This window comes from Pinus tabuliformis, chromosome X (genome assembly GCF_031772625.1).
Source record: "Pinus tabuliformis cultivar Carrire ecotype Pingquan chromosome X, CPIR1, whole genome shotgun sequence".
Lineage (NCBI taxonomy): Eukaryota > Viridiplantae > Streptophyta > Pinopsida > Pinales > Pinaceae > Pinus > Pinus tabuliformis.
In genome coordinates, this window is record NC_142308.1 from 1,151,483,258 (window position 1) to 1,151,510,605 (window position 27,348).

The window sequence follows — 27,348 nt, forward strand, 5'->3', positions numbered from 1 at the left end:
ACAAGAAAATTTGTCATGAGTCAAAGTCCCATTTGGACTTTTGTGAGAAAAGGAAAAAAAAATATTTTGAATCCAAATAGCCAATTTTATCACCACAAGACCAAGTCGGCCCTCCAAGTGGAAAAGTTGGCCAGCCCATAAGTTGTGTTTCTTCATATGGTTGAACAATTATATATTGGCAACTGTGCTCCCCATTTTTGGTAAGCAATTCGATTTATGTGCAAGCAAGAAGAAAAGCAGCAAAGTAAGAGGAGAAAAAGAGCAAAGTCTAAGGAGAAGGAAAGCCTTGTTCTCTTCTCTAATCTGTCCACACATGACACATGCAAGTATTCTCTGTGGTTTTTCAAAGTGTTACAGGGTCGAAATTTCAGGGGCCAAATTTTTAGGTAATGCCCTGGAATTCAGAAATTTGACCAGCATTGACTTTTGTGACTTTGATTTGGTGGAAGAGACTTGGGGGAGGGCTGACTTGGGTTCTTTGTGACTATCTTGGTCTTGGTCCTGGGTCTTGGATATCTAACTTTCATCTGATTCTATAGGAAGAGGATTTTCTTGGGTTTCCCCCTTGTGGAGTTTTGCATTGGCTTGGAGCCTAATTTTTTGTGTTCTTTGTCTATTGTGATCTTCATATTTTGTATTTTGGTAATTGTTTGATGATGAAGAACATAATAAATTAACTAAGAAGCCAATAACCATTCACAAGTATTTATCAAGTAAAAGAAATCACCCTAACCTACACGCATCCTGATTTCTCAACATAAGGCAGATCTCCCTTGCACAAATGAATTCTTCCACTTGCTTGCTAACTCAGCCTCCCTCTTCTTATTAGTAGTTGCTCCTTCAGCTAACCAAATCACAAATAACTCAGCCTCTTCAACTTCTTGTGGCTAGGTCCTTTAGCCTCCTCTCTCCACAAACTCAGAGTCCTTCTCAAACTTATGAATAGGCCTCTCCATTGTCCTTCTATTTATATCTCTTGTGTGAATGTCTTGGGGGGTCTTCTTTGTCTTTCAAAGAACCCTCACTTAACCACTCAACAACAAATTAGAATTTAATATTGATTACCTTGGGTTCCAAGCCCACATCTTTCGATTAAAACCTCAACGCTTGGGTAATTTACCCAACATACTCCTTTTTGTGGGTTTTCTCCACTTGGAAATGTTGAGAAATCTAGGGCATCAATATTAGGTAATTTATCTTCTAATGATAACTACTTGTGAATGATTTTTACTTTATTAAATTATGATCTTCTCTTTAGTTAGATTATTATAACATTCTTCATCAAACAGCTACCAAAGCATAAACAATAACAAGACAAGAGACACAGAATATAGGCGATCAGCCAGGGCCAAAACCTCTCCCACTTGAGAGGAAAACCCAAACGAATTCTTCTTCTTATAGAGACTTCAATTGACGAATACCAAGACCTAGACCCTTGACCAAGAGCCTTCCAAGACCAAGGCACAAAGCTTCCTTAATGAGATCCTTCTTGCTTGAGTCAACAATAGTCAAACCTCTGTAATCTATACACATCTGCCAAGTCCCAACCTTCTTTGGCACAATGATGATGGATGACCCACATGGTGGTGTACTCAGTCGAATGACACCCTACTCCAGCAGCTGATGCAATTGTTTCTTCACCTCACTTGCTTCTATCATAGACTACTTGTATAGCCCAATATTTGGCAATGGGGAGTCTGGCAATAACTGTATCTCGTGCTCCACTCTCTCTTAGGTGGTAACCATTTAGGCTCTCGAAACACCTCCTTGTATGCCTATAACAACTCGTCCAATTGTTGTTTTTGCTTCTTAGTAAACCCCTCCAAGGATGCCTTGCCTCTTATTGACTCCTCTACAAGATGACTTTCTCTTAAAAACAATAAAACATACTTCTTGGTGGAACTGATCGATTTCTTGGCTTGGTTGGCACTCACCAGTGAAATTTTCGACTTGCTTTTGTGCACATTGATGATGAACAATTTTCCATCCTTGACGAGACGATACTGGTTGGCTCTCCTCATGAATATTGCATCTCGCATGTACATGTATGGACTCCCAAACACAACTCCACATACATCAAGGGGAACCACATCTAGATCTACTTCATCAATAACATCAACACTTATAGCAAATCTAATTTTGCATGGTTTTGTTACCTTCAACTCTGCATCCTTATTTACCCCTCCCAGTGGATATGGGTTTGGATGATTATGAACTTCCTGCCCCAACTTCTAGACCAGCTCTACTGCAATGAGATTCATCTGCGATCTTGAGTCAAACAGAGCATCAATCTTTGTCTTCTCGACCTGTATCTTTATATGAAAGAGTTTGGTCATTTCTTTCTCTTCTTGTTGCTAAAGGCTACTCAGATTCACCTCCTTCTGCACTGGCGTACAGACGATCTTCTCGTCCACATCTGAGCTGCTTTCAATTTGGTTGCTCGAATCAGTGGCCATGAGATTCGTCTTCTTATTGTCTTTCTTCTTGTTCTTCGGGATTGGCTCTAGATGCAACTTCCAGCACTTCTCCTCCGAATGGCCATCAATGTTGCAGTGGTTGCAGTGGTTGCTAGGACCTTTGCATTAGTGTGTTGTGGTTGACGTCTTTTTAACTTTCCCCCTTTTTGCTTCTTATTTCCTTCCTTAGAAGCATCATGTTGCTTCTCCTGCTTCAATCAACTTGATTGTGCTTTCTTTTGGCCTATGTTCTCTAGGTATTGTGATTGTACATAAGCCTCGTCCACCGATTTGGGCTTGAATAGTATCACTTGCTCATGCAGATGGCGTTGCAAACCCCGCAAATACTTGAGTACATCTAGGTTCTTTGAAGAGATACCCAACATTACAGTCATCTTTCTAAACTTTGTGGTGTACTCTTGCACGCTTTGGCCCGACTTTTGCCTGAAGTAGTGCCACCGGATTCACTTGTCCTCTACGTACCCAATGGGATAAAATCGTGACTTAATGAGGGCTTTGAAGTCCTCCCACTTAGTCACTAGAGGTTCTCCCTCCAACCTCGGGGTCTCTATGTGGCTCTCCCACCAATTCAGTGTGTGCCCCTCTAATTTCAGCCGCGGAAATGAAATCTCTTGTCCTTCCTCAATTTGATGGATGTTGAAATAAACTTCCACTTGTTGCAACCAGTGATTTAGCTTCAGAGTGTCAATCTCGCCATGGTACAGCTTGATATCGACTTTTGGTTCCATTTTAAACAGGGATTGTGATTGACTCCTCTGTTTTCAAAAACAGCCGGCCCGGAACCGACTCGGCCGAGTTGGTTCAAGCCAGACCCTCCAGCAATGACCCAGACTAGGATTGGGTTCGATCGGCCGGGTTAATACCGAGCCAGTCAGGTTGTCTAACAACTCACTGGCTCAGTATTAACCCAGCCGGCTCGACCAAGTCCGAACCTACTCGGCCGGGTTGGAAACAGCGGCCCGTAAACCCGTCAAACAGTGAATATTTTTTTTTAAATATTCTTTTGGGGGACTCCAAACTGGTTTTTATTTTTCCTATGTTGTCTTTGGGGTCCATTCCCCTCTCTTAAACCATATTTAACCCACCCAACCCCTCTCATTTCCTCACAGCCATCTCATGCATTTGAGTGAGAATTTCAGTGAGAGTTTGTGAGGAGCTATTGAGTTTGTTTTTGGAGCAGCAGTGAGGAGTCTTGGGCAAGCATTGTAGCTGGAGTGAGGAGCTTCTTGGGCAGCCATTTGGATCAGCATTTGCCAATGAGGAGTTGGTTTCTTGGAGCAACCTTGAGGAGGCAGTTTGTGCCTGGAGGTATTTTTTTCACTTGTAAAAATATGTTTTTAATTATTAAATTTTATGTGCAAATCTGGAAATTGAAAAGAGTGTATTTTGTGGAAGAAATGATCATTGAATCAATGCTTTTTTCTTGTTTTCATTTTCATATTTTTGCTTTCATTTCCAAGTCAAAAAACGGCACCTAGAGTGAAAGATGTTGCTTGGGCATATGTTGAAATGGTTGATAGTCAAATGCATTGCAAATTTTACCATACGAAAATTAAGGAAGGTTCTGGGGGCATTAATAGGCTGCAACAACACTTGGTGGGGATTAGAGGCCAAATTACTCCATGTACCTCACCAAAAATTGGGGAGATTAGGAAGGATTTGTTAGCCAGCTTTGAGAAGTTTAAAGAAGATAAGGCTAGGCAAAAAGAGAGGCTGAAATTGGGAGGAAGAGGAATATACAAAAAACGCTGGCTACCAACCCCCATTTTGATTTTGAGGGTTCTTCCTCTATCCCTTCTACTGATGCATCCAACCCCTTCTAATATGTTCCTCCCTCTTTTGAGTCTATTCAAGAAAAGGGAAAGGGTAAAATGAAAAAGGGTGATATGAATATCAAAAGTTATTTCACTCCCTCCTCTCCATCAGATGCACATGGTCCTCAAGCTAGTAGAAGTCATATGCAGCCCACTTTCGATGACCATTGGAAGAAAGAATTGGGGGAGACTACTTGTGATTACATAGCTAAATGGTGGCATGATGCTGATATCCCCTTCAACGTTTCCCGTTCACCATATTATGAGCCTATGTTTGATGCCATACATGCTGCTGGAAAAGGCTTCAAAGGCCCTACTCTGCATGAGCTAAGGGGGTATCGTTTGCAGAAAGAAATTGCCTCCATTAATGAGTATTTGAAAGATTTCAAGGACTCATGGGCAAGAACAGGATGTACCATCATGTCAGATGGATGGACTAATCAAAAAAACCGTACCATCATAAACTTTCTTATCTTCTGCCCACAGGGAACCATGTTTCTAAAATCAATTGATGCATCTGATAAGGTCAAAGATGGGCAATTGTTGTTTCAGCTATTGGATGAGGTTGTTGAGTAGGTGGGGGTGGCTAATGTTGTTCAAGTCATCACAGATAATGCCTCTAACTATGTTCTTGCTAGTAAACTGTTAGAGGAAAAACACAGAACCATCTTTTGGATCCCATGTGCTGCACATTGCATAGACCTCATGCTTGAGGATATTGGCAAATTAGATTGGGTCCAAAACACTGTAGATCATGCCAAAAGCATAACAAAATTTATCTACAATCATTCATGGATTTTGAGCCTGATGAGGAAACACATAGGGGGCAGAGATATTATTAGGCCTGCCATCACTAGATTTGCTAATTTTTTGACGTTGCAATCTATGCTTTCACAACATAGAAACTTGCAAAAGATTTTTTCCAGTGAAGAATGGAATCAAATCCAGTGGTCTCACAAACTAGAAGGCAAAGAATTGAAAATAAAGTTAATGAAGAAATATTTTGGAGAAAGGCAGCAGAGATTGTGAAGCTTGTTGAGCCACTGGTTAAGGTGTTGCAGTTGGTGGATGGGGAAAGACTGGCTATGGGCTTCATTTATGAGGCTATGGATCAAGCAAAGGAGCAAATAAAGAGGGCATACAAGGATAAAGTGGCTAAGTATGGGCCCATTTGGGCAATCATTGATGAAAGATGGAACAATCAACTCCATCGCCCTATACATGCAGCTGGGTATTTTTTGAACCCACGGTATCATTATAAAGCTAAGGTGACAGGAGCTTTGAAGGGGGAGGTTAGAGATGGATTGATTGACTGCATTGATCGCATGATCCCATTGGAGTGTGATCAGCTGGAGATACACCAACAGGCCACAACCTTCAACAGTGCCTTAGGTACCTTTGGGAAGAACCTAGCAAAGATTACAAGGGAAGCAAATGAGCCAGGTAAACAAAAATTTCAATTTTCAAATTCTTAATACTTATTTCGTTAAATCGTTTATAATTTGAAAGTTGGATATAATTTGTAATTTTGTTGAGCTAACTCATTACACTCCTATGTTTTTTGCAGCATAATGGTGGGAGGCTTTTGGTAGCCATTGTCCTGAATTGCAAAGGTTTGCAATTCGTATTTTGAGTCAAACTTGCAATGCTACTGGGTGTAACCTCTGGCTCAGACGCAACCAATTGCTGAACAAAAAACCTGATTCAGATCCCATTGCGTTTGAAGACATTGATCCAACATCAGATTGGGTAGTGGAGAGTCATCCAACAGAGTTTGATTCTGATGAGGATCTTGATTTGGATTTACAGGTGGAGGCATCACTCGAACATAATGTTCAGTTGAATGCAGATCCACTTGTACTAGCCTCAAGGCCAGCCCCAAGTCCTCCAGTTGTAGGCACTTCCTGTGTGGAGCCACGACAGAAGCGCATGTCTCGTCTATCTCAGCTTGCAGCAGCTGCACAGCCTGTTAGTGCTACTACTTCTATAGTTGCAATTGGAGATGATGATGAGGAGGAGCCATGGGGCCCTCTGTCTGGCTCTGATCTAGAGGTTGATCCAGATGATCTTGGCTCCTCTAGCAGTAGCTAGTAGTACTAGTCACAGTTCACTTTTGTTGTAGAGGCCATTTCTAGCCTCCTTGGTTATGTGTTATTGTTTTGATCTCTATATCATCATCATGTATGTATTGGACAGTGCACGGGGTGCCATTTTGATATAATCGATATATACATGAGCCTACTTTGATCATATGTTGTCTTCTATCTATATTCTAATGCTGTGTGTTTGGAAACATGAATGAAAATCTTTAAAATTATGTTTTTTATAAATAAATAAATATTTAATGTATTTTTTACAACGACCGAGTCATTGAAATCGAGTCGGCCGAGTCGATACCGAGTCAGAGTCAGAGTCGAAGTCGACCCTTGGCCGAGTTGGTGTCGGAGTCGGAGTTTTAAAACATTGATTGATTCACAGCACTCAAACTGGGTTGATCTTTTCCAAGTTCTTTCTTCAACTGGTTCTCTGTTTCTTCCCAATCTCTTGATCCCCCTTCTGATTTTTCCTCTACATTTGAACCCTCATCTTCTCCAAATATCCTAAGATTATTGCTCATGGCGGCCATGAGGAGGTTTACATTGCAATTTATATTCGCGACTTGTTGTTCTAGCCGCAAAAACCTCACCTCTATAGGATCTCGAGGGTCATTTGCAGATTCGTCGACCATGATTAGGGTTTTACGATTTTCGGCCCCGCCGATCTAGATCCCTGACAAATCTCCACAAAATACCCAAAGAAACTTGGCTCAAATACCAATATGATCTGTAAACTATCGTGGATATTCCGCTGAGCAGTTCGTCACAACAAATTTGATAATATTATATTGAAATCTGAAATTCTACACTATTACAGTTTTATTAAATTTTTACATCTGTAGATTTTACTGTAATTAGTACATGCAAATGGAAATTATGCAAGAAATAGAGAATGGAAAAATAGAAGCTCACACACACACATAAGACACAAGATATGCTATGGGAAACCCTTTCGGGAGAAAACCCAGCTGGAAGGTGACGTCGCTCCGCTCTCTTTCTCTGTCTGGATATATGGCTACAAATACAAAGAAGTATGGCCTATGGCTCGTGAGTTGCTACAATGCACAAATCCTCTCTGTGTGCTCTGCCTCCTATCCCTCTTGGCTCAGCTATGGAACAAATGCACTCGAAAGAATGGAATGCCTCCTCCTCCTAGTGGTCTGATTATAACACAGCTCGATAGCCTACTAGTGGTTAAGTTTGACTACCTCAACTCTGAATATAGACTCTTCTAGAGTCTTTTACATCACAATCATGTGGCTAGCCCCTTTTTCCATGAATAATGGGGGCTAATGCAGCATCCTCCCAAACTATGGTGGTGAAAACAAAAAGGTCAACTTCTGAGTGGCATAACTTTCGCATACAGACTCCAATTGATGCACTTTTGTGTCGTTGGAAAGATCTATGTGTGTAGAATAGCATGAAATGGTGTTGTGCTACAGCGGTAGAGTTTTACCCCCAAAAAACATCATTTGATGCCTCAAAACGCTCCCGGAAAGTTTTAAGCCCTATTTTGCCAAATTGGGTCCCACCGGTAGAAACAGTCTCGTGAGTTGATTCTTCCACTTTTTTCACTCTGAATGCATCGAGATGGATGACAAACAATATAATAATTCAATCTGGATCAATACTCATCTCCCAAAAGAAGTACATTCGAGAATTGTTGAACAGGTTTGGCATGGCTGAATGTAACCCCCTTTCTACTCCAATGGAACAGAATTTGATGCTCACATTGAAAAAAGGGAATGAATTTGAGGTTGCAACCAAGTACAGACAACTTGTGGGAAGTCTTATCTACCTTACCACCACTAGACCAGATATTTCATTTGTTGTTTGGATTTTTCCCAAGTTTATGCAAAAACCTTGTGAAGAACATTAGTCTACTACAAAAAAGAATTCTAAAATAATTAAACAGAACACAAAACTTTGGACTTTGGCTTGATTAAATATTCTGGTTTAGATTTTGATAGGGACAAATAAAATGAAATGTCGACTTCAGGCTATTTCATGGATCTTAGATCAATAGTTGTCTCCTAGAGGCATGTTGAAAAGTAGCGAGTGAAGGTCTTCTTGACTCTTGCCTTAGAAAAGATGGCCACAAACAGTCCTTCTTTAGCAGGCACGAATTTCTAGGAATTAGGACGAGTCATGGAGCAGTTAACTCATGTACAGGTGTTGGAGGCTCAGTCTTGTTTGTCTCCAAGTGGGAGTTATATTTGGAAAGGGACAAGTTAGAGAGCTTCAAGTTCTATTTGAGGCAGGCCAAGTTGAAGAGTCAGTTCGACTTAGTTAGCAAGTCAAACTCAACTCGCATTCCAAAATTAACTTGCCAAATTTAGCTGAGTCAAATTGCATAAAAGGAGGTCGAAAGGCACAATTGTAATATTATTGTTTGAGCACGAATTTTGTGTAAAAGCTAGTTGCTAGGAAGAGCGTACAAGGAGAGACCTACACACTGCTTGTGACAGAGAAAATTTCCTTGCAGAAGTGCACTGATATTTAGGAATTAATTCCTAAATAATAGGTGTTGTCCAACGCTAGGAAATAGGAGCCTGATAAGTGCAAGGAAAGGGAGCAGAGGTCGGTTTCTTGCAAGCAGGTTTCAGCCAAGTATTAGCAGTAAGAACAAGGTTGTTCTCCAGTGAAACAGATTTGTTAATTCTATTTGCTCAATTCTGTCAATAAAATTCTACCGCTAGCAGAGGGTCTTTCCAGTTAAGTTCCCTCGAAAATATTGTGTTATTGTTGTTGTGTGACTGTGTTTTATTTCTGTTTATATTCTGTTATAAACTTATCGTAGAGAATTACTGTGTCTTGGTGCAATGAATTAGTTTCAGATTTGTTCATTCAAACAGTTGCAGGATTTCAAGAAAATTCTACAAGGTCACAGAAAACAGTTACTTCCAGCAAATTCCACGATAGGCACAAAATACATGGTAGTTGCAAAAGCAACAAAGGAAATCGTGTGGCTCGAGAAAATACTTGAAGATTGCAAAAGAAACAAGGGAATTCCACTCCTCTGCTCGACAATACTTCTGCAATAAAGTTGGCCAAGAACCCCAGATTCGATGATTGAACCAAGCACATCAAGACAAATTATCATTTGATTCAATATCATGTAGAGGCCAAGACTTATTCATTTAAGACATTGTTCCACAAATAAGCAAATTGCAAACTATCTTCACCAAAGCACTCGAAAGAGAAAAATTTGAAATGATGCTTGGGCTCACAAACACCCATTCAGCTTGAGGGGGGATGTTGGAAACATATCCCTTCAAGATTTTGTTTTTGTAAATAAATTATAAATAACTGAAATATGACGAGTCGTAGTTGGATAGGAAGAGTCACTCAGACCTTGAAAGATGAAATGAAAGGTTGTTTCCAATGTATTAGATACCAATCCATGTTAATGCAATAGATATCCAGTGTCGAGTTATTACTCAGCCTGACACATTTGGGCAAAGATTGATAAAGAAACTGTCCGCATTCAGCACTTGAAAATTCTATTGGATTTTGCACATTAAATGGGAAATACTTGACCAAACATCGTAAACCTTGTACTTCCCCAACCAGGTATCTTCTCTTTGTTGAAAATCTCCATAAAGGAATGTTTATAGTGTAACATATGTCAGTGAAACAAATCAGCCCAAGGCATATCTTCTTAGCAACCAGCAACCATTTGATCTGGCCACACAGGCTGCCATTTATAACCAACAAAGTCACAACTCATAGGTTCATATTTGTATATAGGCCCATCCCTGCCATGTGGATGGATGTATTTCGGAAAATAGACCTTTTATAAGTAAGAGACTGGTTGATAAAGGTCCCATATGCATCTTGGTCATATATAGGAAGAACATGGGAATAGCATTGAATGGCTGTGCACATTTGTGATGGAACGAATGGCGAATTTTATGCTCTTAATGGGTTAAACATCCCAGTGTAAAATATAGCTCGGTGTTTGCCTAGAAGCCTATTATATTAGGGCTGGACAGATATGTTTTCACCTCAAGAGATATTAAAATCAGGAGTCTTCTAATTATCAGGACATTATAGGAATTACAGACCCAAACTATCATACAAGAAATACGAAAGAAATAATAGCATTTATGGAAGGTTTGCACTAGGCAACTGAGTGGTTAAGTTTCCATCGATTACCTTGTAACATCTATTGTTAATTATTTCATTCAATAAACAAAAGAGGAATAATAAATATAATCAATCACATGTTATGCACAATAATCTAATTAGGGATAACTTATGCAAAAATAATTGGAAACTATTTTCATCGGTAATGTCTATGAGTGGTATCAAAACATAATATATAAAAAACAACACCAGAAACAAACAACAGAAAGTAGTCATCGGCACTCTGTACCTTTTCAAAACCTTGCGGCCCACCATAGTATGGATCTGGAACTTCAGTTTCCTTGCATTCTTTACAATAGCTGCACATCAACTTTACCTGCATGTAATATGCTATGTTAACAGGCAGTATCAACAGCTATATCAGTTAATTATGTACAATAACATCACACTAAAATTACGCGAGCATTATGCAGCTCATTCACGTGCAGATATCTCCATCTAATTCATATTTTTTCCAAGTCAAACTGTATACATTAGTCCAATTAATTTAGACAAATGACTCTTTCACCGCTTGCACACTTGTCACCACATTTGCCAATTTTTAAAAAACTAGTATAGATCCATCTTAACCATGGATCTAGCAAGTGCTGCAGGGGATCAAATCTTTTGGGGTGCAAACTTATTTTATAATGGAAAACTTGAAAAAAGGTTTGCAGCTGAAGAGATTTGGTCCCACCCTTGCCGCCTAATAGATCAGTAGTTAAAATGGATCTATTTATCTATCTATATATATAGATATCATTTTTCATTGTTTAAATTGTATTTTTGAATGCATAAATGGATTCAACGTCTCGAAAATCCCCTTGGCCACTTGGATTGTGTAGACGACTCAGCTTAAACTTACAATTCCAACCAATCTTTACTGGATTTAATACAAAATTGATAAAAAAAATATACCTGAAGAGGGACCAAAACGTAGAAAAGTGAGGCCACTTAAAATTTCTTCAAATTTCTAGCAGGGACAAATTTAATCGAACATCCAGATTTTTTTATTAAAATCCTTAAAAATTTGTTAAGTTTTTTTAAACTTAAAAACATAAAACAAAATTATATGTGTTCTTTAAATATAACGGTGTTTAATTTTATTTTATTTTATTTTCAATCCTGACATTTATTTTGATTTATTTTTGGGTTAAAACTGAAGTTAAAAAATATTCGTATTTGATTTTTGTTTTAGAATAAAATGTTACAATGTAATTTGTGTTGAGAAAAATGGTATCAAGGAAGTGTTTCCTAAGCATTTTTCCTTTTGGCCTAGGAAGATACTTTAATCAACTTTTTTCTAAGTGACATAATGAGATTATTAATGTCAAACAGGGGGCTAAAGTATTTTTTATGTGGATTTGTGGAACGAACAAAGTTCGCTCTTCAAGTTAAATACTCCAAAAGATTTGGAATATGTAGATCTCCATTGAAGATACAAGAATATATATTAAAATATATGAGTAAGATGATGATACAAATGAGAGTGAGGGCATGCTTATATACCTTAGGTAGGTACCTCTACATGGAAGATCATGTCCCATTTAAACATGCCTCTTCAGTACTAACTACTAATAAACTAATCATTATTACAATTATCATCATTATTTACATTTATATTATTTATATATATTTTATTCATAACATTGCCTTCCCCTTCAAAAAGATTTGTCTTCAAAACTTGTTGATGAAAAGGCTTGATCTCTTTTTTTGTTTCGAATGTCTTCTCGTTTGAGCACTGTCATCTTCGTTGATACAAATTTATACAATCCTCTGAGTGATAAGCAAAATTGCGGACTAAAAATGGACCTGACCATCCTAGATTTATCTTCTGTGGAATATTCTGATCATTTGAATTTGTAACGAACTATCATCATAGGACTGTATTGAGCTTACTTCAATGTTCTTCAAAACATCAGTTTGTTGTTTCTGTTTTGAATGGTACGTATACGTAGCTTGATTGAGTTGTCTACTCTTGTGATTCGGATGTCGATAGGGAATTCTTTTGGTTTGACTTTCCCTTATTAGGTGTGTGGCAATTTTTTTATTTTCTTCTGGTGAGGATGTTGTTGAGTTGGTTACAGAACCTTCACTTGGGATGTTCATCGCCTAAACTACAACATCTATGTGCGTATTTTCTTCAACTTGCTTGTCTTCTTCTTGAGTTGTAACATTCACTGGATCGGTATTTGTTCCCTTATCTTCAACCTAGACTATTACGACTGGAGACTTTGGTACTTCTTGAGTAAGTTGTTCTAACTTGTCTTTTAATGACTTCTTATCCTTCTTAAGCTTCTTGATTTGTGTTAGTAATTTTTCGCTAAGGTCTTTAAGCCAAGAAACTTCTTCATTTTTGTCAGTGGTGATCTTATCAACTTCTCTTTGTAGTACTTTTTTACCTTCTTGAAAATTACTTTTGAAATATCTTGTGTGCCTTCTAGTGTTACTGAATTTGGCTTCAAGGTAACATCTTGTAGTGTTATTTTTCTCTTTTTGTATGAAATGTCAAAAACTTCTTTTTTGTATTCAGGATGAACGAACCTAGGGTTTCCATCCAAGATGAACCTAAAATAATGTCACCTTGATCGCTCCATAGGGTTTGAACTGAGAATTGTGATATGAATGTATAATCTCCAATGTTTAACTGTAAATTGGTTGTTATATTTTTTGCTGCCAAAACAGTCTATTTTTTCGATTATATTTGACTCGGGAATTACTAATTGATCTGCGATTTTAGGTTTTATATAATTTTTATCTTCGTCAAGTGAGATAGCGATAGTAACATCTTTCCCTACAATAGACCCTTTAATTCTAAATAGTACTGAAGCATAATTACGTGAGGTTTCTGGAAATATTCCTTCTTTGATTTCTGAATTAAACTCCATTTTTTCCTTCTGTCAAAATTTAATTCTTTTGGTTTGACTTTCCCTTATTAGGTGTGTGGCAATTTTTTTATTTTCTTCTGGTGAGGATGTTGTTAAGTTGGTTACAGAACCTTCACTTGGGATGTTCATCGTCTAAACTACAACATCTATGTGTGTCTTCAACTTGCTTGTCTTCTTCTTGAGTTGTAACATTCACTGGATCGGTATTTGTTCCCTTATCTTCAACCTAGACTATTACGACTGGAGACTTTGATACTTCTTGAGTAAGTTGTTCTAACTTGTCTTTTAATGACTTCTTGTCATTCTTAAGCTTCTTGATTTGTGTTAGTAATTTTTCGCCAAGGTATTTAAGCAAAGAAACTTCTTCATTTTTGTCAGTGGTGATCTTATCAACTTCCCTTTGCATATTTTGTAGTAATTTTTTACCTTCTTGAAAATTACTTTTGAAATATCTTGTATGCCTTCTAGTGTTACTGAATTTGGCTTCAAGGTAACATCTTGTAGTGTTATTTTTCTCTTTTTGTATGAAATGTCAAAAACTTCTTTTTTGTATTCAAGATGAAGGAACCTAGTGTTTCCATCCAAGGTGAACCTAAAATAATGTCACCTTGATCACTCCATAGGGTTTGAACTAAGAATTGTGATATGAATGTATAATCTCCAATGTTTAACTGTAAATTGGTTGTTATATTTTTTGTTGCCAAAACAGTGTAATTTTTCAATTATATTTGACTCGGGAATTACTAATTGATCTGCGATTTTAGGTTTTATATAATTTTTATCTTCGGCAAGTGAGATAGCAATAGCAACATCTTTCCCTACAATAGACCCTTTAATTCTAAATAGTACTGAAGCATAATTATGTGAGGTTTCTAGAAATATTCCTTCTTTGATTTCTAAATTAGACTCTATTTTTTCCTTCTGTAAGAATTTTATTGTAATATCTTATGTAAACCCCCCCTTTTTTTAATTAATTAATTTCAGTTAATAATAATAGAATTATTAACTATTATATAAATAGTCGAACTATACATATTTGGTTATATAATTAAATATATAGTTGAAATATATAGTTATTATTATATAATTATTATTAATTATTATATTATATAATTTCAACTATAATATATATATAACAAAGTTGGGCAGAGCGGGATATTGTTTTGATCTAGGGTTTTGCTTTAGGGTTTGTGTAGCTGGTTACCATGGCGGGGCTGGTTACAGTCAAGTAGTTGCGGACAAAAGCAAGGGAGTTGGTTCCCATCGCTTCAAGAAACCAGCGGAGGTGGCAACAGAGATTACGAATAATGAAAAATCGGAAACCATCGGACCTCAAGAACAAGAAGAGAACCATGAGGAACATAGTAAGGAGAAGAGGACAGAGGGTAGCAGTCAGAAAGTTGCTCCCATGAAAACATCAGGGGCATGTAAACCCAAGGCGACCACTATTCCTCGAGTCGTTTTAAGTGACCTAGTGCTGCAAGTGCACAGAGAACACATGGCAGAATATGTTGTTATCTGTAAATTCATGGGGATCTGGTCGACAGAGAAGGCTTTGCAAGCATGGATAAGGAACCACTAGAAACCAAAGGGGAAAATTGACCTTCACCTTGGGTCCAAGGGTTTCTTCACGACGGTGTTCACAAGCCTAGAGGACAAAGACAGAGTGTTCGAAGGAGGACCCTATTTTTACGCGTCTGCAGGCCTTTACATGAGACCATGGGTAATGAACTTTGTCCCAGAACGAGAGACTTTCACCTTGATACCGGTATGGATAAGACTCTACTCCCTTCCTTTAGATTATTGGCTGCCAGAATCTCTAAAAGCTATCGGTAACAAGCTAGGGCATTTTATAAAAATCTCAGATACTACTCTAAGAGGCAAATACACTTCCTTTGCCCGGATATGTGTGGAAATGGACTTATCTAGGGCACTTCCAGATGAAATCATTTTGGAAGTGTATGACGAGGAATGGGTGCAAACGGTAGACTATGAACACGTCCCATTCAAGTGTCATAAGTGCCATGAACACGGGCACCTATACAGGGACTGCCCTTTGAACAAACTGGAGAGCAACACAAAAGCCACCATAGGAAAGGATCCCGAAGGCTTTACTAAGGTAGGGGGTAAAGGGAAAGGAGGCAAGAGGTACCAAAAGAAAAAAACTAAAGACGAACAAACGAACCACAATAGTTTCAAGATCTTAGAAGAAGAAGTTGAAAACAATGGGACAAACCAAGAATCGGAGAATATTCACAATGAGAAGGAAGGGGATGCTAACATGGAGGAGATACCAGAAAACAGCAAACAAATGGATGATTTGCCAAATATGATGGAGCTCAGCAGGGACCACGAGATGACTCCAAGTGAGGCAGGAACGGAAGACCATGAACTGCAGGAGATTCTAGAGAGGGAGAATTTGGATCTAGAAAATTTTCTGGAGCAGGGAATCACCAAAGGGGTTGACTCTCTGCCAAAAGCGGAGTTTGACAGGGTTCAACAGCTCTTCCTCTGGAGATCACAAACAAAGTGCTCTAGAGTCAAAAGAAACCATGACAGCCAGGAGAATAGGGGAGTGAAAACGATGGAGGATACACCGATGCTTTCTTCAAAGAACCCGAGTAGGAAAAGAGGAAGGAAGAAACAGAATGAGTTGTTGTCCGAATGTGGAAAACTTATGATTAACTCAGGTAAGATGAAGGATCTTACCAGTTACTCCTTTACAAACCTTTCTTAATGAAGCTTACAACCTGGAACATTAGGGGTCTAGGAAGTAAAAGGAAACAAAGAAATTTTAGTAGTCGAATAAAAGAAGAAAAATCAGATATGATTTTTATTCAGGAAACAAAATGTTCTATGGACAAGATCAGAGAGATACACAGCAAATGGTTAATCAAGTATGAGTATCTAGAGGTAAAAGCAGATAACTCGGCGGGGGGGATTCTCACTCTATGGGATCCTCAAAAACTTGGAATCCTGGATGCTGAAGCTTCTAGGAATTATCTATCGATGGTGATTCAACCTTTGGGGGATAAGGAGATCTACATGATCACTAATGTCTATGGCCCTTAAAAACTAGAAGACAAACTAAATCTTCTCACATCCCTTAAGGAACTAAGGGAGAGACATCCTAATATGCCCTGGATTCTGGCAGGGGATTTCAATATGATCAAATCTCTTACAAAAAAAAAAAATGAGGTACAAGGAAACTAGGCAAGGACTCCATTGCCTTCCAGAACTTCATGAATAACATGGGGCTAGTGGACATAGAAACAGCAAATGGCATTTTTACTTGGAATAATAAGAGAGGAGGAGCTTCTCAAGTTGCCTCTAAATTAGACAGATTCATAATCTCAGAGGAACTCCTTATCAAAGGCCTTGATATGTCAGCTTTAATCCTTCCCTTCAGAGGCTCGGACCACTGGCCTGTCCAGATGGAAGCTACTTTTATGGGTACACCAAGGAACAGACCCTTTAGGTTTGAAAATATCTGGCTCTCTCACCCTGACTTCACCAGCAATATTGACAAATGGTGGATGGAAGATAGGCCCGTTCAAGGCACTAAAATGTTCATACTGCAATAGAGACTCAAGCACATCAAATCTAGGCTTAAAGATTGGAATAAACAAGAGTTTGGCAATATTTTTAAAGCCAAAAAAGAAGTTGAGAAGAAAATCCAGGAGATTAATCAGATCAACATCCTAGAGGGTTTTACCAAGGAAAGGAAAATTCAGGCTGATTCTCTACAGAACGAATGGGAGGATCGGTGCTTGCAAGAGGAGATTTTATGGAGACAGAAATCGAGGGTGCAGTGGATTAGAGAAGGAGAAAGAAACACAAAGTTTTTTCATAGATCAACTTTGGATCACAGATCTCATAACAAAATTTCCAAACTCAAAGATTCTCAAGGGAAAGAGCTTGTCTCACACATAGAAATAGAATATGTCCTAGTTCATCACTTCCGTAGCATAGCAGAGGAGCCTCTCATTGACAAATCTCGGTTCATTAACAAATTCACAAAGTTCATTCCTAAACTTGTAACCAAGGAAGACAACCACAATCTTAAAAAGCCAGTGTCTGAAGAGGAGGTTAGTGAGGTCATCAATGAGATGCAAAACGGGAAAGCTCCTGGCCGTGATGGTTTCAATGTGGATTTCTTCAAAGCTTGTTGGAGAACAGTCAAACAAGATATCCTTGAGGTTGTGGAAGACTCTAGAAGATCCAAAACTGTTTTGAAAGCTCTTAATGCCTCTTTCATAGCTTTGATTCCAAAGCAGGAAAAAGCTATGACACTGGATAGATTCAGACCCATAGCTTTATGTAATGTGGTGTACAAAATTATCTCCAAAGTGATTGCTAACAGACTAAAGCCTCTTCTTCCTGCTCTCGTTTCAGAGGAACAAACTGGTTTTATGGAAGGAAGACAGATTCTCAACAACATCATACAAGCACATGAGGTGGTACACTCTCTTAAGAGCAGGAAGCAAGCTAGTATGATAATGCAACTGGACCTAGCGAAAGCTTATGATAAGTTAAGTTGGGCGTACATCAAGGAGGTGCTAAGAGCTTATGGATTCGACCACAACTGGATAAGATGGGTTATGGCCCTTGTATCCTCAATTAGTTCCCAATTCTGCTTAATGGATCTCCCTCTAGAACCTTTATAACTTCTAGGGGTCTCAGACAAGGGGATCCGCTCTCCCCATTCCTATTTGTTCTCATGATGGAAGGACTAGGCAGAGCAATCAAAATAGCAAAAGGAAGAATCCAGGGTCTAAAACTTACCCTGGATGGGGATGCCTCTACTCATTAACAATTTGTGGATGATACAATGCTGCAGGGCATTCCTACAGTCAAAGAAGCCAAAGCATTCAAACAAATCTTGAACGACTTTGCTTTGGCGGCTAGTACAGAGGTAAGCCTTGACAAATCAAAAGTTTTTTTTTCAATACTGACATTGCTATTCAGAGGAACCTCACTAGAATTCTAGGGTTTCAAAGGGCTCAGTTACCTTCCAAGTACCTTGGAATGCCTCTTACTGACAAACCTCTGAGTAAGGGAGTGTGGGAATCGGTCACCAATAAACTTCAGGATAAAGTCAGGAAATGGACCTATAGGTCTTTGAACTTGGCGGGGCGTCTTGTGCTTACAAAGGCTGTTCTACAAGCTATACCCATTTTCATGTTTTCAGCCCTCCCTGCTCCCAAAGGTGTTATACAACAAATCAGGAGTATTCAACGAGATTTTCTTTGGGGTAAAGGGGAAGAGAAAAAGAAGTGGGCATTGGTAGCTTGGGACAAGCTCTGCAAACCTAAGGCCCATGGAGGTTTGGGGCTTCATGACCCTGAAATCCTCAGCAGAGTTTCAGGAGCAAAACTTTGGTGGAGATGGCTAAAGGAATCGGCAACCCCTTGGGCAAAGCTTTGGAAGCAGAAATATGCAAAGAATTGGCAGGAGAGGGATCATATCAGAATGTCAGGGCACATCAAGGGCTCCCACATTTGGAACCTTTCTTGGGAGAATAGAGGCATTGTCCAGCAGCATAGTTTCTGGGAGATCAGAGTTGGGAACCTTACATGGTTTTGGGAGGATAACTGGCAGCAGGAACCAAATTTGTTTAGAGAAGAACTAACCGCTCTCAAAAATGACACTGATAACAAAGGTCTACTCATGGTAAGTGACTTCTAGGATCAGGTAAGGGATAATGGCAAATGGAAAATGTGGAAGAATCTTGGTTACAGTGAAGAGAGTCCTTTGAAAGCACAGGCGGATTCCCTGGCTCTAGACTTGGAAAAGAGGAAGATTTTAGTGTCTTCCTCGTCTGACCAACTGAGATGGGGCCGAAACACCGAAGGCACCTTTAACCTCAAAGAAGCTAAATGCATGGCCCTAGGTTTTGATTATCCAAACCCTGACCAGGTTTGGAATAACCTTTGGAGGAACCCGCAATGGATGAAAGTTAAGTTATTTATGTGGTTAGTTCACCAAAAGAAGATTCTCACTTGGGAGAATCTTCTGAAAAGAGGTTTTGTTGGCCCATCCAAATGCCATCTATGTGGATTACAGGAAGAAACGATGGAGCATTTACTAAACCACTGCCCCTTTACCTCTACCTTGTGGGATTGGGCGGCCTCAGTCTTCAGGCAAACTGACAGAGACAGACTCAACATCACCAACACATTGAAGAATTGGAGGAAAGACTTCTCAGGTAACGAAATCATTAACAAGGCTTGGACTCTGGTTCCAAGCTTTATTATCTGGGATGTCTGGAAAGAACACAATGGCAGGATTTTCAAGAACAAAACCGGCTCGACCCAGAATATCATTGGCCAAATTCTATGACAAATCAAAGATACAGTTGGAGCCCTTATGTGGAAAATTCCTGAGGACCCCCCTTCGGCCCAAGAGGCTCGCATTCTGAGGCAGTTGGGTCTCCATTCTCTGGTTCCCCTTGGCGCTGTTAAGGGTGTGAGCAAAACAACTGCTGGTAAAGATATCTGGCAGCCTCCTCCTCATGGTTTTTTGAAAATAAATATAGACGAGGCCTCTAAGGGCAACCCAGGGATGGCTGGATTTGGAGGTGTCATAAGAGATGAGCAGGGGAGCATAAAGGATATCTTCCACAGTCATTTGGGGACTGCCACTAATAACATGGCGGAGCTCATGGCCTTAGAACAGAGCCTGGAAATCCTGATTGAGTTAAATTTACACAACGCCATCATAGAAGCTGACTCATAATTGGTCATTAATGCGGCTAAGAAAATGTGCAATGGAACGGCACCTGGAAAAGTGTCGAAACATTGGAGGCTCTCACAAGTCTTTCAGCGCATTCACTCCCACTTGCGAACCCTGAGAACAGTCAATTTTGTTCATGTGCGCAGAAAAGCCAATATGTTAGTTGATTGTCTGGCGAATGAAGGCGTGATATGCAAGGAGAGTTATATCTGGTATGACTGGGAGTCTATACCCTCTGGTAAACTGCGGGAAGATTGTCATAGACAGGCGGCCAAAGATATAGAGTGCTTCTAGATCATGAATAATGAGCAGGAGGAAGACTAGCAGGAGTGGGAAAGAGCAAAAGTCCTGAGCCTGAGTGAAGTGTCGGAGCGAATCCTAACCGTAGATCCCACAGTCAATGCTCACGCCATAGCATAAACAGCGTGCTTGGAGGGAATGGAGGATGGGATAAACAGTGTGCTTTTTGATGGGTTGCAGACCATAGACTCTATTGGCCTTCGATATCGAATGGATATCGGGCTTCAAATTGATCGGAAGTTAAGGGGTGGAGCGGACCCGATATCTTTTTAGACCAAGGTTTTAAGCTATATCGGGTCCGTCAAAGCGGGTAAATACCATGTAAGTTTCTGCTGCGATGACTTGTGGACCGTCTGATCAAATGGGTTTTGATCAACGGTGCAGAATCACCGTGCACCTCGGTTGATCAGAGTGATTATCTATCGTCTGATTGAAGGAAAGATAGATGGTGGATCTCGGCAGATTGGAGAAATTTTCAACCGTCCGATCCCACAGTCAATGCTTACGCCATAGCATAAACAGCGTGCTCGGTGGGAGTGGAGGTTGGGTTAAACAGTGTGCTTTTTGTTGGGCCGCAGACCATTGACTCTGTTGGCCTTCAATATCGAATGGATATCGGGCTTCAATTTGATCGGAAGTTAAGGGGTTGAGCAGACCCGATATCTTTTTAGACCATGGTTTTATTCTATATCGGGTCCGAAAAAGCAGGTAATTTCCAAGTAAGTTTCTGCAGCGATGACTTGTGGACCGTCTGATCAAATGGGTTTTGATCAACGGTGCAAAATCATCGTGCAACTCGGGTGATCAGAGTGATTATCTACCATCCGATTGAAGGAAAGATAGACGGTGGATCTCGGCAGATTGGAGAATTGTCAACCGTCCGATGGAAAGTTTGATCGACGGTGGGGTTTGAGGGTTAAGTTTTGGGGAGTTTGAGCGGTAAGATTTGAAGGAGAAGAATTGCGGAGAGTTCGGCAATTTGTTCTTTTAGGTTTTGCCCAGGGGGCTTTGGTGGGTATGATTGTAAGGTTATGGGTTCGGTTGTCCCGGTTGTATGTTTGTTCTTACACCGGTCTGTATTTTGTTGGTCTTTACACTTGTAAAGACGTGTACCATATGTAATCTTTGTTCGGTTAATTGAAGGATCCACTCTTACTTGACCAAAAAAAAAACTATAATATATATATATGAACTACATAATGAAAATAGATATACAATAAGGTTATATAACTTTGAATGGGCACGAATTAGTGGACGTGACTTTTCGTTATTAGTTATTAGCCAGCGTCGTTCAGATTTGGTCGGAGGGTATCTTTGACCGGTGAAATAGATGTGGTCTGGAAATCTATGGCAGCTCGGTCGAAACGGTGGAGACATGTTCGTGGCTACAACTATAACAAAACGCGGCTGGTGGCGACTGGTCTTGAACAACAATGACTTGCGGCTCGACGTCTGTCGTGGGTTGTGGTGTGGTAGCAAACTTGGTGCAAACGACGCGGCAAAGCAAGTTGGTGGCGGTGGTGAAAAACTAGCTGAAAGGGTCGACCACTGTTGGGCAACTTTGCTTGCTGCGATGGCGGTTGCAAGCACCTGGTGGTGGTGGTCGGTCTGCCTAGTGGTGGTACAGATCGGTACAGCATCAGGGTTTGATGGTCTACGAACAATTGAGCGACTGTAGTGGCGTTTGGAGTGTTAGCAACAATGCAGTTGAATTGACGGGCTAGTGGCGATGATTGTTTGGCGGTGGTAGTGGTTGCGAGTGGGCAAGAAAGGTGGTGGTGTGTCGTCGATGGTAGCCGCTGGCGTTGCGGTTGTGAGTTAGTCTACTATCAGTTGCAGTGGTGCGCTGGTTGTCGACTGCCGCTACAAATTGCAACAAGGCCAAGTAAGTCGTTTTTTTTTTTTTATTTAATTTTTCTTTTGAATTTATTTTTTTAACCCTTTTTTTATTTTTATTTTCTATATATTTTTTTTCTAATGTGTATATATATATATATATATATATATGTTTTTAATTTTTTTTTAAATAGCCAAAGACCTAATAGTGAAAATGGTGAACGTCCAAAAGCTTGTAACAAAATGCTTTGACGACAACAAGGTTAACGAATATGACCATCAAAGAACTGGATCAGAAAACACGACTTTGTGCAGCAGTCAAGCGGCCAAAGGATCGAACTGCTCTGACACCAATGGAATGAACAAAGTTCACTCTTCAAGTTAAATACTCCAGAAGACATGGAATATGTAGATCTCCATTGAAGATACAAGAATATATATTAAAATGTATGAGTAAGATGATGATACAAATGAGAGTGAAGGTCTACTTATATACCCTAGGCATGTACCTCTTCATGGAAGGTCATGTCCCATTTAGACATGCCTCTTCAGTACTGACTACTAAAAAACTAGTCATTATTACAATTATCATCATTATTTACATTTATATTATTTATATTATTTATATATATTTTATTCATAACAATTTGTGCCATGTACTTTAAATTATTAAAGTCACTTGTAATTAAATGTGACTCTATGGGTAAAGTACTCAAGTTCACTTTATAATATTAAAGTGACTTAGGTTTTATATGTTACTTTATGGGAAAAATGACCAAGGTACTAAGAACATTAAAAGTACTAGGAAGTCTTTTTAAAAGAAGGGGACCACATGTATGAGGGGTCAAGTGGGGAATTGATCCTAGCCATTGATCTAATGGCTTGAGATTAAATCCCAAACATTAGATCCTAGGGATAGGGTTCCCATTTTATGGAGAAGACATAAGGGAGAAAAAAGGAGAAAGAATTATTATTATTCTTCTCAAAGGAAAGAGGAGAACGAAGAGGGCAGCAAGAGCCAAGGAGAAAGGAGGAGTAGGCTTCATGAAGAAATTCTACAGCAAAAAGGACCTCCATTAGAGCAATTTGAACTTCAGCAAAGGGGTAGAGTTTAAGTCCAGCAGAGTGTTCAAATTTCTTGACAGCCACAGGCATTTCCAACGTAGATTTTGAGGGCTTTCAAAGAGTTAAACAAGCAGCCTTCAACCTGAAAACAATGCACAAGCATTGTTAAGGTTCCCTCAGTCAACTACACGGATCCCGAAATTCTCCGAACTGCTCAGCGAAATTTTTGGGACAGCTTCCTGTAATGTATAGGCACCGCGACAACGACTCAGGTCGGGCACTATCACCTTAATCCCCAACCTCTTCGTTCTAGTTGTCTCCCAACAGCAAGCTATGGGCGGTAGACCCTATAGAAATGAAATGACAAAGGACAAGTTGGGGACCAACTACTCCAGGAGACACAGTTGAATAGCCTAGCACTTGTTTAGATTTAGCATGATATTAAGGATCCATTGGATTCTAGATATTTGAAACCAATGCCCTATGGAGTCAACAATCTTGCTTTACAAATTTAAAACCAAGTACCGGATGGACAACTGTTACTTTAATGCGTAACTATCTATATGAAATGCAATTCCTAAGACTTTATGTGAAATGCAGAGATCTTGATTAAATTTAGTTAAATGCCTAATCTAAGTTCGACTTCTTTTAACTATTTTGAAGCTGGGCTCCAAGGTAAGTTGTGGAAAGGAGGCCAATAGGAAGCAAGCAATGGCTTGATTAACAATACCTTATGCTAGGCTCCTATCACCAGATGCCTCCGATGCTGCATAGACTATGGCTCTGACGACTACAAGGTCACCGTGTTAATTACCGAAGACTTGCCTGGGCCCGTCAAGCTAGATGAGAAAGGTTGTCCTAGAAATCTATCAACCAAGTTTATGCTTGAAGGTAAATTTTTAGATGCAAGACTAAACTTAGGATGCGTGGCAAAATAAGATGAGTGGATGATTCTTAAGGTGAAACTGTTGATATTTGAAATACTTAGATTGTGGTTTATCTTGAGTTACACAGATAAGTACTTAGTGATAGGATACAATCTTAACCAAAAGAATATGTGCCAAATTGACAAATATGCCCAATAAGATGAAAGCTTAAGATAGAAACAAAATATAATTAGATAACAATATACCCAATGCTTCAAGTAAGCCAATAACAATCAATTACTTCACTGACAATTATTTAGACAATGTAGCGAATATTCAAATTTAGGGAGTGCCAATGACCATTCAACAAGAGCAATGAGAATTAAATCAAAATTAGAATTGATAAAGACTATTAAAAGACAAATGATGTAAACAAGCTGCCTAGAAAGACACTCCTTATCCAATATTAGCACTCCTATGTACCAGTGAAAGCACTTAAAGCGACGCAAGCATTCAGATCTTAAATAATCATAAAGCAATTTAAATTATTTCCCTAAGCAATCGTATTTAAGGATGACCAGTAAATAAGATAACAGTGAGCAATGGCTATAGAGCAAGGCACAATGAAATTTCTTTATGCTATAATAAATCAGTCCCTAGGGCAGCAAAGAAGAATTAGTAAGTTTGCCGAGAGAAACCTGCTATCTAATGCATTTGAGTGAAAGAGAGCTTCTAGCAATGCAATCAGATTTTATGACATTAATGAGTGACCTCAGAATAGCAGTAAGCTACTTAAAAGATGCTCAATATCAATCATTCAAGATGCAAGCAATTAAATTTACCAATCTTCAGATATCACAGTGATACTTAAAAGACAGTCAGCAATGTTCTAAGACGTTTAGAATGCCAATGTCAATGTTATCAATGCCCTTCAAAAAATAGTCAATCAGATTTGTATCCCCTCAATGAGTTAATGGAAACACTTAGGGCCACTTGCAATATTCATATTTTTTTAAGAGTAATTTATGACAGCAGTAAGATAGTTAAGCTCAGTGAGTTCCTATAAAAAAACAGACAAAACAATCCCAGAATTTTACTCCTTAAACTTAGCGTGTATCAAAGATAAAGTTGATAGTAATAAATGATTGGGCAATTGTTATGCTGCAAACCAATGTGGAAAAAGTTGAAGCCGGGATTAAATCAGCAGGGGTCCAAAAATTGAAAAACTAGTTAAAGTCGGCGGAGTTCTTTAAAAAAGTCGGCAAAATTAAGAAAAAAAATACAAAAATATTCATTTTTTTAACAGTGATGTGTTTTTAGCAGCAGAGATCTAAGGTATCCACAACATCAAATAAATGTATTTCCACATAAACATGTAAAGAAAGCTAATATATAATATGTATATGAAGTCTAGTGCTACATCACATATCAAAATAGTGAATCAATTTCTGAATCTTGAATCCTGTCTAAGTCTCAACTCTCAAGAGTCAAAACATCAACAAAAAATATAATAAAAGTATATCATGAGTCATCTAAAAGTCATACAGTAATTGGTCACTAAGATCCTCTGCCCCTTTTACGGGAATAGGGAATCGCTTTGCCTTTTCCTCTAGAGGAAGAAGGCCCAGCCCCTGGAGATACAACTGGACTCAGTCATCCTCTAGAAGCCAATAAAAGAGGTGGCCTTTGTCCTATGTTGCTGCTGACCATCCTAGATGGTGTCACCTCCTCCTCATCATCCTCCTCCTGCTATGCCTCCTGACCCTAGTGTTGCTCCTCCTCCTCTACCTCTGGCTCTCCCTCCCCTGCAACTGCTACCTCCTCTACCGCTAGTGCCTTTGGATCCACATCTAACCAATCAAGGATTGAGTCCATGGTCGGCCTCTCAGTCTCAAGCCTCCATGCAGCAGTGATATCAATATTGTCCAATGAGATGGCTTCCACATCAAGAGTTTTCTAAAGTTGTCTCACCCACAATTGAAGATTGTAGTAGACGTAGACCATGTCATTGAGGCATTGGGACTCCAATCTGTATTAGGGTCATAGATTGTAAATTAGTACTTAGAAAATTTAAATATTAAAAATAATCAAATGAATTCAAAATTTTAATTTGAAATTTTTTAACCTGTTGCGCTTTTTGCTGTGTATTTTGTCAAATACACTCTAATTGCTCTCACACCCAAAGGAACTGCATGTTTGGCTGAGCATTCGAATGGCAAGCTTTTGGAGATGGGGTACTCTACCACCATAGCTTGTCCACCAAGCATCTACAAGTTAAAAGAAAAATGAGAAACATTAAAAAAAATTAGAACATTGAAATTCTAAACTTGAAAGTTTGAAACAAACTGAAGCTTACTTGGCATTTTGGTCATCATATTCTTAATAGCCATGTTAAAACCAAATGTGCCACCTACCATCCTATGTGCCACCTACCATCCTCTCAACACAAGTGAAGAATCCATCCATCACTTCGACATCAAATCTGAAACCACAAGAGTCAGCAAATGCGGGGTTAAGGTAGATACCTACAGCATGAATGAGCTGGTGGAGGGTATTGTTCCATCGCTCATCAATCACTCTCCATATGACCTGTTGTTTCTCTAACCCCTCGTCGGCCTTATCTTCATAATAAGCATGAATGGCTTCTTTGGCCCTATCCATGGCCTCATAAAAGTAGCCCATTGCGGGCTTGTCTCCATCAACCAACCGAAGAACCTTTACCAAAGGTTTTGAAATGGCACACACCTCCTCTACTCTTGCCCAAAAGCTTTGATCATATGAAACTAGTATGCATATGCCCTCTCCCTCTGGTTTGCAGCTAATAGATAAAGCACGCCAATCTTGTGAAAAAAACATGCTCTTCACATCCCACATAGAATTCAACGGAGATTGAAGAGATATGAAAGTAGTGGCGAATTGTGTAATGGCAAGACACACCAACTCTTTGTTGTTGGTGAATCTTCTCATCAAGCTAAGCACAAATGCATGATTATATACAAATTTTGTTATGCTCATGGATGATTCAACAATATCCCTCACAAGAGGAACCTTACCTATATCCTCCAACATCAAGTCAATACAATGAGCAGCACAAGGTGTCCAAAACAAGTTAGGATACCTCTCCATAAGCAACTTGCCAGCTA

General features: G+C 39.2%; 1 protein-coding gene across 1 annotated transcript in view; it reads right to left on the bottom strand.

Annotated features, from left to right (window-relative positions):
* LOC149143973 (uncharacterized) overlaps positions 1–27,348 on the bottom strand; it is a 141,278-nt gene that overhangs the window by 53,093 nt on the left and 60,837 nt on the right. Inside the window, exon 5 of the mRNA XM_089449270.1 lies at positions 10,766–10,852. Within this exon, the coding sequence (XP_089305396.1) occupies positions 10,766–10,852 (87 nt within the window). The remainder of the gene's footprint in view (positions 1–10,765; positions 10,853–27,348) is intronic.